This window comes from Rhinolophus sinicus, chromosome 17 (genome assembly GCF_057876585.1).
Source record: "Rhinolophus sinicus isolate RSI-liver-muscle chromosome 17, RSI-T2T, whole genome shotgun sequence".
Classification (NCBI taxonomy): Eukaryota; Metazoa; Chordata; class Mammalia; order Chiroptera; family Rhinolophidae; genus Rhinolophus; species Rhinolophus sinicus.
This window is the reverse complement of record NC_142517.1, coordinates 124223385-124236650: the sequence shown is the minus strand read 5'-3', so window position 1 is coordinate 124236650 and position 13266 is coordinate 124223385. Positions and strand designations below refer to the sequence as shown.

The window sequence follows — 13266 nt, the reverse complement described above, 5'->3', positions numbered from 1 at the left end:
GAAGATGGGGGCCCAGGTGGAACGTTAGGGGAATTTCACCTTTTTGAAAAAAAAATTTGTATTGGAGAACAATGTGTTTTTCCAGGACCCATCAGCTCCATGTCAAGTCGTTTTCAATCTAGTCATGGAGCATGCTGCTCACTGGCCCATGTGGGAATCGAACCAGCGACCTTGGTGTTAGGAGTGCTGCGCTCTAACCACTGAGCCAACAGGCCACCTGGAATTTCACCTTTCTAACTGGCTTCTACTTTTGCCCAAGGGTCAACAAAAAAATAACTCCAGACTTAACTTGGACATGAAGATCTGGAAGACATAGTCAGGAATGTGAGCCTTCGCAAAGGGGTGCGGGGTTGGAAGTTCGGGCAGGGATATGATGGCGCAGGGTGAGGGATGGCGAAGCGGCTGTAAATGCCCCCTCTCCCAGGCCTCTGCTCAGCTGCTCAGAAGCTTCATTCTTCCTGCATGGAGCCAGAGAGTGAACTTCTCAAGACACCAAGAAGCCCTCGCCAAGCGGCAGTGCTGCTAGTGAAGCGGCCAGAGGGAGTCAGGATTAGGAGTTTCCCGTTTTATATACTCCAATACCTGAGTCTCCTATTTCAGGTTTACGGTAGGACCCAGACTCGAGGAAAGCAAACTCCCCTCGGTCCAGGATGGGGGCGGGCTCCTCAGCTCTGTTTCCTGAGCTCAAACCGTGCCACCAAGCCCGTCCGAGGGGGTCCACGAAGGTGGCGGCTATGAAATTCTTACGCGACTCTGAACTTCCTCTGGAGACTCTCGCAGTTAGGGTGTCCTCCGCACGGCGGAGGCGGGCAGACCCGCGGGACAGCGTCAAGGCCTGCATTCTGTTAGCAGCTTCTGCAGACCACCTGCGCCCCCGCCATCCTGGTGCAGCCCAGCTCCACCCGCCGCCTGGGTGGAGCCGGGAACATCTCTCCAAGCCCGCTCTGCGCACCGACCCTCGGCTGCGCTCCGAAATCCCCAGCCCTAGGGCAGCTGGTTGCCCCGGGAACGCCTAAGAGAGGTGGGAGGGACCGGCAGGCTGAGAGGAGCTGGGCTCCTGAGGGTCCCACTCTCAGTTTTCTCCACTGGAAAAGAGCTCCACGAGGGCTCCAGGCAGAGGCGCCAAAGGGGGAGCTGCGGCACAAGCAGGGACCAGGGTAGAGCGACCTGGACCGCTCCTTGCCTTCCCCCGGTACGCTGCGGCCCTTTCCACGCCCCCGCCCGCCCAGTCCGCGCCGAGCCCCCGGGGCCGCGCGTGCGTCCCCCGCGGGGGTGCCGGAGTACCTTGCGCAGCGCGCTATGGAAGCCGCTAACCTCTCGGTAGCCGCCGCCAGCGTCGCCCTTACTTTGGGACCGGAGGCCTGTAGCAGCAGCCCAAGTCCCGGAAGGGTTGTCGGGTCGACCCCAGGCGGCGCCGCTCTGCCCCGCCGAGAACTGCCCGTCTCCGTCTTCCTGGTGCTGGTGGTGACGCTGCTGGTGCTGCTGATTGCGGCCACTTTCCTGTGGAACCTGTTGGTTTTGGTCACCATCCTGCGCGTCCGCGCCTTCCATCGTGTGCCGCATAACTTGGTGGCCTCGACGGCCGTGTCGGACGTGCTAGTGGCAGCGCTGGTGATGCCGCTGAGCCTAGTGAGCGAGCTGTCGGACGCGCGGCGTTGGCGGCTGGGCCGGAGCCTGTGCCACGTGTGGACCTCCTTCGACGTGCTGTGCTGCACCGCCAGCATCTGGAACGTGGCAGCGGTAGCCCTGGACCGCTACTGGACCATCACGCGCCACCTGCAGTACACGCCGCGCACCCGCAGCCGCGCCTCTGCGCTCATGATCGCACTCACCTGGGCGCTCTCTGCGCTCATCGCCCTGGCTCCCCTGCTCTTTGGCTGGGGAGAGGCCTATGACGCTGAGCTCCAGCGCTGCCAGGTAAGCCAGGAACCCTCCTACGCCGTCTTCTCTACCTGCGGAGCCTTCTACCTGCCGCTGGGCGTCGTGCTGTTTGTCTACTGGAAGATCTACAAGGCGGCCAAGTTTCGCTTCGGCCGCGGTCGCAGGGCTGTGCTGCCGTTGCCCGCCATGGTGCAGGTGAGGGTCACGTTGAGGAGTGGGGGTTTGGACAAAGGAGTCGCTGGGGAAGAAGGAAGCTTGGTGAAAGGGAGAGTTGGCGGCGGAAGCTTTTGCACTTGGTACGCGCGCGGAAAGGTTGGCCAGCAGCGCACGCGGAGTTTGCCGTCTGCTCACCTGAAGTGCACACCGAGGGGTTCACCACTTGCATCCCGCGCTCACGCGAAGGGTTCGCCACTGCGTACCTGGAGCGTGCTGGGGAAAGGGTTTCAGCACCTGCACAGCAGGGCTGGAGCTGGCACCCCCGAACCGTGAGGCTGAAGGGGGCTTGCAGGGGCGGCGTTTCTGGGTAGTGGTGAGGGCACGTCTGATCAGCTGCGCCCTCTGATGCTTTTCCCCGGAGTGATGTGTTCCTGTGAATCCTGCAGCCGCCAACTTCCTGGTCCAATCTAGACCAAGCGGCACTTCGGTTGGCTGGGGGAGTTCATCGCGCAGATGAACAAATTCCTGTGACCATTCATCCCTTATTTTCTGTCCCCATCGCATCCTGGTCCGTGTTCTGCATTCCAGAGACTATAATTCTGGCCAGCTCCCTGCCAAGATTGAAGGAGGGAGGATAAACTAGAATCCAAGTGTCACTTTCCTTTCACCATCCTAACCTCCTCTAGTTACTTTGGAGGGAGCTAGAACCCTGCCTTCAAATCCCAGCCCAGGACACTGGGGCATTTGCTTCGTCTCTGTGGGCCTGTTCCCCATCTTTAAACAAGTCGATTCCTGCTCATAGGGCTCTTGGTGAGGATCACATGAAATCAAAAAGGTGAAGCACAATGTCTGGGACACTGTGGAGGCAGAGCTGGCTGGAGTAAGGTGACCCGCAGGACCTTGCTGAGTGTTCTGTAACAGGCCTGATAATAACCTTGGAAATGAATGAGGTGGAGGAGACTGAATTTGGCAGAACTTCTCTCCATTGTATTTAAAATGGAGGCTTTCTGCCTTTTGGCCAGGCCCTAAAAGATATCAGCTCCCTCCTCTCTGTGGAAGCCCCAAATTTCCCTTTTGGTGGCAGTGGTGGTAGGGGCGTGTCTTAGGCTCACAGTCCTGGATAATAACAGGACTTATTGCTCTTTCCAATATATGGACCAGGGAGGTGGAGCATGAGGGGGGAAAGAAAAAGGGTAAGTTTCTTGTTAGTTTTGTTTTAATTTTGGAAAGGTAACTCAGATAGGCTATTCAAATACACGTTTTAAAAAGCAGGCCTTTTTTCCCCTTCATTAAGTGACAGAGGAATTTTGTAGCATAAAATAGGCATGTCAAGACTATAATTGGAAAGTGTTGTTAGGAGAGAGATTTATTCAAAATTGATGTTCTTTGAAAGGTCCCTTGGAAATACCTGGGGTGACGATAGCTTTTCTGTCTGATTGCCGAGGTAGGACTCACTGACTTTTCATAGCCACATCAATCCAATGTGCACCCAGAAAATCATGGTGAAATGGACATCAGAAAGGCTTGCCAAGCCTGAATTTAGTGTTCATTTTTACAGACCCCATTCAGGCGGGTGATAGATACAAAGAAGAGGTGACTGGACAGGAGCCTTGCCAATCCAGGGTAGTCATCTGCAGGGAGAAAGAGCTCTGGGAAGCAGGGACAGTGTTGTCATTTAGCTATTCACTGGCAGTGGACCGGGGACGAGCCCTGGCCCCACTTTGGGCTGTGAGTGCTCTTCTCTAACACATAGTAGTGGCCTAAGTCATGGCTGAGAGTCTTGAATCATGTATTGCTGAGATTGTGGGTGAGACGGTGTTGGAGAGCATCCTCTTCTTTGGGCTCCGTCAAGCTTTCACCCAAATTGTTGGGTAATGTTGCTGAGTTTATTTCACTCGTACTCAGAGTTTAGCGTGGTCTGATGGCCCCCCTGCATAGCTCTCTCCCAGGAAGAAACTCATGGGTCTGGGCCACTTGTCATTTTTTAGCTCTGCTGTTTTGAACATGTGGTTTCAAGGGTTGCTGTGGAGATACAGTAGCTCCCCCCATTATCTGCAGTTCTGCTTTCCGTGGTTTCAGTTACTAGAGGTCAACTGCAGCCTGAAAATATTCAATGGAAAGTTCCAGAAATAAACAATTCATAAGTTTTAAATCGCATGCCATTCTTAGTAGCCTGATGAAATCTCATGCCGCCCTACTCCATCATGCCCAGGACATGCATCATCCCTTTGTCCAGCATATCCCCACTGTAGATGCTCCCCACCCATTAGTCACTTAGCCATCTCCGCTATCAGATCAACTGTCATGGTATCGCCCTTATTTTACTTAATAATGGCCCCAAAGCACAAGAGTAGTGATGCTGGCAATTCAGTATGCCAAAGAGAAGTCATAAAGTGCTTCCTTTAAGTGAAAAGGTATGTATGTACAATAAGTCCTCACTGAAGCTCATCAATAGGTTCTTCAACGTTAAGTGAAATGCAGTATAAGGAAACCACAGTTTTACCACAGGCTAATTGATATAAACAAGAGTTAGATTCCTACCGCATCTCATCAACATTATAACAAAGTCACGTTGAATGAAATGGTGTTATTCAAGGACCGGCTGTATAGGAACAAACATAATATATATGGGGTTTGGTACCACCCGAGGTTTCAGGCATCCACTGAGGGTCTTGGAACATATTCCCCTCTGATAAGGGAGACTACTGTATAGCAGCCCTGAAGTGGACATATGTCACTTCCATTCACAGTCCATTGGCCAGCCACTGGCTGTGAAATCTAGGGGAGTGCTGTGTTTGCCACACAGCCCTCATTTTACAGACGATAAAACTAAGGTGCCATGAAGTTAGTTCATCCAAGACCATCTACAGTTGTTGGGTCTGAAGAAGCTGAAGTTTGTACCAGATCTAAAGTCACTGCCTTTTTCATTATGTTGTCACGACTCCATGCTGTCTCCAGAAACTGAACTTCTGAGCACTGTCCCGCTGCTCACAGGATCTCACCTTCACAGGACAGAGGCAGTCAAATCCCAGCCGTGGTGGGGCATGGGGAGCAGGATCTCAAAACCACGCACCCTTGGTGAACTTGCCTTTCCAAGAGAGCTGAACACAGCGGAGCACAGGCCCTGCCCACTTCTCTCAGGAGACAGGGTTCATTTCTACCCCACCATCCTTTGTTTCAACCTCCTAGGCTGAGCATCACATATTCAGTATATTCTGCCCCCAAAGTAACCTCCGTGGGTTAGGATTGTTTTTTACCACCCTATGCCCTTCAATGGTTAGAAGAAAACAAAAAAAGCAAAGTCAATAGAGATGATTTATTTGGCTTTTAAAATAGGACATCAACATTTTTTTCTTTTCAATTGTTTGATTGCCATTGACACCAGAACCTACTTAGGCACAGTAGGCCCACTACTGAGAGCCACAGTACTTTCAGGGGTCCATGGAAATGGCTTAATTTCTTTTAAAATTAGAAGAAAAATGAATATAACAGTAATGAGTATATGAGACCTGGATTTCCTTTCTTTTTGTGCTACTTGTTAGCGCTTTAGCCAAGTGATTTAATCTAAGTCTGCATATCCCTGTAGGTAAAGTGGAAATATTGCTACCTGCCTCGTAATATTTTTGTGATGAGTACAAGAGATATTAGTGTATATGGAGTATTTAAAATACAAACCATAAATGATAGCTGCTATATTATTTTCATTAGTTTTAAAAATTCCTCTTACAACTTTTACGTAATAAATTAGTATTGTATTCCTCTTACTGCTGTTACCATCATAGGTGGATTAATTATTTATTGCTTGTGTAACAAATTACCCCAATGTTTAGTAGCTTAAAACAACAAACGTGTCTGTGGGTCAGGCATTGGGAACTGAGAACGTAGCTGGGGGTTCTGCCTGAGGCCTTTGGGGACAGAGCCAGGACTGCAGTTTCCAGGCTCTTGGCCTCACGTGGAAAGGTGCTGGCTTGGGTAGTAGATGGCCATCAGCTGTGGCTAGTTGGCTGTCAGCTGTAACCATTGAGCCACTGGCCACTAATATAACTGCCGCAGCTGCACTGGGGAGGGGGAGTCAGTCAGTTGGCAGAAAAGTGGGCAGCAGGTCGCACGTCGTGTGAATCCAGCCTCCAGTGAGACTATAGTGGTATGACTCCCCTACCTATGGCTCCGTGGGTGTTCCTTTCTGGCCTCACCATATCCTGCGTTCTTATGTGGGGAGCGGGAGCAGAGACCCCGCAGGCTGCCCTGCATTACAGGCCTCTTATGGTTGCAGCCAAGATGGTAGATGGGGCAGCAGTCATTCCAAGGTTTGACTGGGGCTGGAGACTCTGCTTCCAAGATGGCTCACTCACATGGTTGTTGGCATAGGGCTGCCTGAGTGTCATCACAACATGGCAGCTGGCTCCCCCTTATCCAAGAATGAGGCAGGACACTATAGTGCCTCTTTGGCCTAGTCTCAGAAGTTACGTAAGATCACTTCCCTTAGTCTATTCATTATAGTGCATCGCTACCTCCTGCCCACACTCAAGGGACGGGGAATTAGGCTCCATCTTGGGAAGAAGTGTCAGTGACCTTGGTGACAGATTTTTCACACCACAATAAGATATGCAGATGGTGTTCAAAATGACTGATTTTTACTGACCTACGTATCAGGAATGTGGTAGCCTCAGGTTTTCAAAGAACGAGCAAGCAAGGTTTCTGCTCTCCAGGGATTAATTTTAGTAGACCATAATTATAGAGTTATAAATGCAATAAAGTTTTATAGGAGCTCTGCTAGAAGCCTGTCCAGAGTACAGTGGTGCTGAAAGACTGAATAGTGAATAGGAAAGCACTTTATAAACTGTAAAGGGCAGGATAGATGTGTAGTATTGAGCTTTAGGGTTTGTGACAACTTGGATCTAAGTTTTAGATAATATTATATTACAAAATATTTGGCTTTCTAAGCCAACCATCTATATTAACAATAGCCAGTGCCATAAGCATGCAGTATATCAGCCCCGAGCAACCTGAAATAAGTACAGAGCCCTTTATGTTTTTGTCACTTGTCCAACGTTTGGTTGTCATCTGGACCATCCCAAAGACTAAGCAGCTGATGGGCTTGTGGATGGAACTGCATATAGGACCATGGTTCATTCAGTCAGAACTCAGATATGGGAAGAGGGCGGCAGAAAATCACCATTCTCATTCTGATTCTATTAAAAGAACTGAGGGCTCAAACACATTCCCATGCCAGACTGCAAGGTTATTTTAGCTTTAGGAAATGAAATTTAGTGAAATAAATTATATCCGTGGTAACAAAACATTCTGGTTTCACGGTTTGATTCTTTTAGGATTGGCACCTCATTGTCTGAGAGTGTACAGAAATTCTTGGGTGCACCAAGGAGCATTTTCACTACATCTTCAGAAACATTCCTGGCCTTCCCTCTCTATAAACTTCACCCTTGTTCCCCTTACGTTATTATGTTCATCCTGCCTCTTTAGCTCTTTTCTCTCTGACTGGATTGCCAGGGAAGAGTGGAGGGGGCAGAAATGAAGGCAGATGTGGACAAATGTGCAGGGACTGTGTGTTTTCACTGATGACCTTGCAATAAGCTACTTCTGAAATCCGTGTAGTTCTTGGACCAGGCTGAGCTTCTCAGTGGAAGAATGAGACCCAAACTCCATGGTTCTTAACTTTTTAGCAGGTCACAGAATTCCTTGAATACTGAAAAAAGCCTTGGACTTACTACTGAGAAACATATGGAGGAGTTGCTCGCCCAGTTTGCATAGGGCACTCCCTGAAGCCCATCGCTGGAGACTGATGTTGAGCCTTTCTTCCCCACTGGCTCTCCCGAGGATGCAGCCATTGCATCCAGTGCTGGACTCTCTGAGGTAGGGCACTGGTCCTCTCTGAGGTAGAGCACTGGTCCTCGGGCACATCAGAACACTGAGGCTGGACAACGTGTGTACAGAAGGCAAAACCTCCCGTCTCTCCATTACACCCTCCACTTGTGCCAAGAATCTCTGGACTGGCAGTCCAGGGACCTGAGGCTAAGAACGCTTGCCTCGGCAGAGGACCTTTCATTGGCATCCATACATAAAGGGGGATGACTGTAGCTCAGATGATAGTAGAGCTGAAAACACAAATGTAGTCTAACTTTAATTAACACACTTGATTACATTGCCACTTCTGAGCATTAACTCCCGTAGGTCCTTAGCCATCCCATAGTGACTAAACTCCCAATAAAAATCCATGTTTTTCAAATACAAGAATATAGCAATTATACTTTATGTATGATCATACCCAAGAGCTTAGCAAAGTTATAATCTGTTGTGTATATAATTACACTGAAGAGAAAATTAATTTTCTTCAAGCCTAGCCTAGCAGCGCTCTACTTTTATTTTTTACAAGAAAACATCTTTAATTTATTTCCTTGGTTTATTTTGTACAAGAGCAGCAGCTGAGAAACGCTCCTGTTCTAGTTTGTCAGATCAGCTAGCCAGCTTCTGTTTACTTTGAGGGGCTATTTTGATTAGTTATCTCTTTAAAGTGTCTTAGAGAAATGAGACTTGCATCTTAGTTATCTCCGTGAACCTTGGGCAGAGAGAATGGACCCCAGTTATTCCAAGTCCTGACCTGCTGAGCTCTGGTTCGAAACAGGGAATTCCAGTTATAAGCCAGAGCACCTTGAACCAGTATCAGAAGTCTCTCAATGTCCGCAGATGTTGTAAGGCGTCATTAGCCACTAGGGTTATGTGGTTGCCCCGACACCAGCCTTGTGGAGAGTCTTGCCATACAGGATGCCTGAGCTGTGTGGTCAGAGTGCAGACTGGTAGTTCCACAGTGATGGGGAACCATTCTTCTTTCGGCTCTCCCTTTCTATTTCATATTTGGATGTTTACCTGACAACTTCAGAGGATTATAAATGTCCGTAGGTTCCTTCTGTGGTAGCTGGAGTTTTTCTTAGAAGAGAGGGAAGTGAAAGGTGGACATGAACCAGACATTTATGAGGTCCTACTATATACTACTGTCTCCCTGTAACCCTCACAGTAAGTCTACGATACAGAAAAGGTTCATGGTTAGAGATGGAGAATTGGGGCTCAGAATCGTATCCTATCTAATCACTAACTTGACCTGAGCCTTGGTTTCCTCATTCCTTCCTTACATGGTTGCTATTATAACTAAGATGGGGTGTGGAACCACCTAGCCAAGTACTAGACATATGTCAAAGACCACAGAGGAAAGATGAGAAACTCAGGGATGGCCCCCGAGCCAGTTGCTGCTTACTGGATGGAGGTCTGTTCTGAAAGCATCCCAAGCACACATAGGATCCTTAAAACAGGTTCTGTGGGAACCCATTCAGATGGATTACTTTTACTTAAGGTGAGAATAACAAGTAGGGGTTAAGAATGGGGTCGTGGCTTCCAATTACTCATGTTTGGCATCAGATCTAACAATAAATAAACACCTCTGTGACCTTGGACAAGGTATTTAACCTCTCAGAGTGTTTTTTCAACAGTAAAATAGTGATAATAATAGTAATAATAATAATACTGCCTTAAAGGTTTGGTGTGGGGATGATGAGTCCTCCATGACAAGCACTTAGCATAGTGTCTGTGTTACAGTAGATTCTTGGGTGTTGTTCTTCTTTAGGTCTTTTGGTATTCTACTAGGTATTGCATTTCCAATGAGAAAAGCCAAACGAGTCAGTCTCTCAGCAAACCAGAATCATCCCTGATTGACTCATTTTCTTTGAGTCTGTTTCTGGAAGCATTGTCTTCTAGCGTCACCCTGCACAGGGCATAGCAGGCTCAGGTGAAAAGCTGTCAACACAGACTTCTAAGCAAACAGACACCCTGGTGGAGTAAAGGTAGACTCTGCTGAATGCTGCAGTGGTTTAACCTGTTTAATCAGTGCACTTGCCTTGTTTCTCTTCCCCAAAGATTCTTTGAACCGAATTCACCCCATTTCTTCACTTCAATAGCGTAACAAGGATTTGGGATTTGCATTACCCAGTAGAGGAAGTCAAGTGCCTGCGAGATCGTGTAGGTCAGCAGAGAAATGGCTGGAAAAGTGACTGTCAGTGAGCTTAGTGGGAGGAAAACAAAGTACCTTCCACTTCCTCTCGTGCTCTGATAATACTTTTCCCTCCCGACAACAGACGGCTAAAGATTCACAGGGTGATTTCAGGAAGCCAGGTTGGATCCTGGGACTTCCTTTCGTGACTTGATGATGGTCTGCTCTGAGGGAACTGGTTGGTACTATTTGCAAATGGGGGAAGGTGACATGCAGCTCCCCCCTGCCTGTGGGAGGACTGGGGAAGCTTGGGGGGCTTATTCAAGAGGGAGCTCTAGATGCCCCCCACCCTGGGGGTGCGGTCTGCCACGCCAGGCCTTAGGAGGGGGCCGGGGGGTGTGAGAGAAGGGACTGCAGTTTGTTCTGTTGCTGGAGTCACTTGCCTTTCCAATACTCTCTCTCCAAGTAGCTGGCACAGGATGCTGTGAGCACTTGCAAAGAAAAGGACTCTTTTTTGTCCACACCTTCATGATCTGTTTTCAGGCCAAGTTAGTGGCCTGTACTAACAGAACCCGGGGTGGTGGGGGAAGTAGAAGACCCTGGATTTGCAGGCAGTGCTGAGTGCGGAGTCCTGGGTTTGCCTCAGTCAGGCCACCTGGGAACCTGTCCACCTGCTTGGCTTGGGCCACGGTGACCTGCGTGAGAAGACAAGTGAATGTGAATGCCCACTGTGCAGTCCGCACGGTCGGTCGTGTGTCTGTCCTGATGGCTGCATCTGGTCGTGTCTAACCAGACACAGCCCTTGCCTGGGAGCCTCTTTCCTGTGTGTGTTCCGTGGCATTTACGGCCATGCCTGGCAGCATTCCGAAAAGGAAGACACACAGTTATAGACCATTCTGTTGTAAAATTCATCATTAATTCAGCAGCTATTTCCTGGGCACCTACCTGGTGCCAGGCGCTGCTGCCAGACAGACAGTGTACAAGGGAGAGCTTGGACCAGACATCACACCCAACATCACACAAATGGCTGCAAGAGGAGAACACGGCACCAAACAGGGAGATACGTTTGGGAGCGTCAGGAAGGCCACTCAGCGTTGGTAGCCTTTAGGCTGAGACTTGGGAGGTGAAGAGGTGTTAACCACAGGGTGGCTGTGAGGGGTGGAGCCTGTGCTGGGTCTCCTTAAATGGCAGCTAATTATTACCACAAAAGCATTTACAGTTTGTTTTTTGCAGCTAGGCAATACAGAATTGTCCCATAACTTACACTGAATTCATTTAACACAGTAGTTAAATAATTTATTGCAATATTACTGTTTACAGGCTGCCTTTCCAGCTGTGAACTTTGTGAGGGGCAGGCTTGCATCTGTTCTATTTGGGGGTCCTAGTCCCAGCCCCAAGCCCACTCCATGAGTGTTGAATGGGTGAGTGCATGGGCCAGGGGTTGTGCTGGGCACCCAACGCACATTCCCAATTCATCTTCATGACACCTTATGGAAGGCGGACGGGACTCTGGTCACCAAGCTTCATAGAGGGGGACATAGTCTATGGAGATGGGACTCAAGCCTGGGTCTGACGCCCAGGTGCCCAGGCTCTTAACTGCCTCTCTCCCTTTTTATATCAGATTAGCTGACATTGTGGGGATTGCCACTCTCCCTGAAGAAACCTACAGTTTCAGGAGCCTTTTCACCTAATATTTTTTAATGGATTATGGTATAAATGCATCTCAAGTAGGGCTGCAGGGGAGGTGGTGGCCGAGACTGGAGTAGCCTCATGTCACGACTCATCCAGTGTTGTTTTACTTTTTAATACCATGCTCCCTTTGTTCCAGGAGAAGGAGGCACCTCATGAGGCTGAGATGGTGTTCACTGTGCGGCGTCCAACGGTGGCCTTTCAGGTGGGTGGGGACTCGTGGAGGGAGCAGAAGGAGAAGCGGGCGGCCCTGATGGTGGGCATTCTCATTGGCGTGTTTGTGCTGTGCTGGATCCCCTTCTTCCTGACGGAGCTCATCAGCCCCCTCTGTGCGTGCAGCCTACCCCCCATCTGGAAAAGCATATTCCTGTGGCTCGGCTACTCCAATTCTTTCTTCAACCCCCTGATTTACACAGCGTTTAACAAGAACTACAACAATGCCTTCAAAAGCCTCTTTACCAAGCAGAGATGAACACAGGGCTTGGAGAGACATGCACGGAGAGTTGTGGGGAGGGACTTTGGATTTCTCCCCTTCCCAGTCCTCCTGGAGCCTTCCTTCCCCCACCACTGAGTGTCAGTGACGTTGAGAGCCATAGCACTGGGCCTGGACTGGAGAACAGCAGTGCCAAAGGCAGCCCATGTGTGGCTTGTGTGCGGTGACTCCCATTCCCGTATGTGTGGCAGACATGGCTAACCAATCACGGCGCATTTCCTCACTGAGCGGGAACTCGGCTTCCGAATCTGTTCCAGACAGCACTTTAGGCAGTGACTGCTACTTGGTTGGAATTGACAGAGTCAAAGCTGATTTGCCTTCCCTTTGTCTAATACCATATTCCTCAGAGATCTGTGGCCCACTGAGGAGACTGTCTCCTTTGTGAAACAGTCCTTCCGTGACTCTTTATTAACCTAATTCAACCCATTTCCCCAAAAGTGTATCTCAGTTTGTGGGATGAAGATCATCTCAAGTTTTGTCTTAAAAAAGTGTTCACTGAAACTCACTTCTACTGAATCGGGTTTTCAAAGAAACAGGTTTGGTAACTTATATATTAAGTTCTCTGGAGACTTTTTTTTTTGGTCCGTGACAGACTGCTGGATGCATAGGTTGCTTTTTAGATCAATTAAATGGGCATTTCTGGGGAGTGAGACCCAGGCAGCAGTGCTTTTAAAGCTCCCCAGGTGATTTCAGTGTGCAGCCACCATCCAGAACCCCTGGAGAGGTCTTTGCTCCACTTCTGGACCACACAGAGAGCAGCTGTGAGGAATTTCCCCGTTACTTCACCATACTGACTTGTATATGTGTAATAAAAATACCTTTGAAGCATTCATTTCTAGGCTCAGAATCATTCATGTATGTGTGTATACATGCCTATCTGTTTACTATCTATCATCTATATCTGTCACCTAGCTAATCTACACACATGCACACACACACAGTCACTGAGAATGGGAAAATGGCTGTTGTGGAATGTGAACACAAACACCTCCACCAAAACCCCTCCTCAAACTGCCATGGTGAGTCTTGGCCTTCCTGTTATTATTAAATG

The 13266-nt window shown here is 49.1% G+C and overlaps 1 protein-coding gene across 2 annotated transcripts; it reads left to right on the top strand.

Annotated features, from left to right (window-relative positions):
- Positions 1–1045: 1045 nt before the first annotated feature.
- On the top strand, positions 1046–13047 carry LOC109456143 (5-hydroxytryptamine receptor 5B). 2 transcript variants are annotated; one of them, XM_088793985.1, is made up of 2 exons: positions 1046–1917; positions 11862–13047. In XM_088793985.1, the coding sequence occupies exons 1-2, from the start codon at positions 1300–1302 to the stop codon at positions 12192–12194; spliced, it is 951 nt and encodes a 316-aa protein (XP_088650111.1). In that variant the 5' UTR covers positions 1046–1299; the 3' UTR covers positions 12195–13047. The 2 variants fall into 2 exon arrangements, with proteins under 2 accessions (XP_088650111.1, XP_019603783.3); XM_019748224.3 differs by having other exon boundaries at positions 1046–2076.
- The last annotated feature ends 219 nt before the right edge of the window (positions 13048–13266 follow it).

What these genes read in the sequence shown, in the direction of transcription:
- LOC109456143 (XM_019748224.3), top strand. Translation starts at nt 1,300, where the DNA reads ATGGAAGCCGCTAACCTCTCGGTAGCCGCCGCCAGCGTCGCCCTTACT. An exon ending in CGTTGCCCGCCATGGTGCAG is followed by an intron (nt 2,077 to 11,861) that starts GTGAGGGTCACG and finishes CCTTTGTTCCAG; the next exon opens with GAGAAGGAGGCACCTCATGA.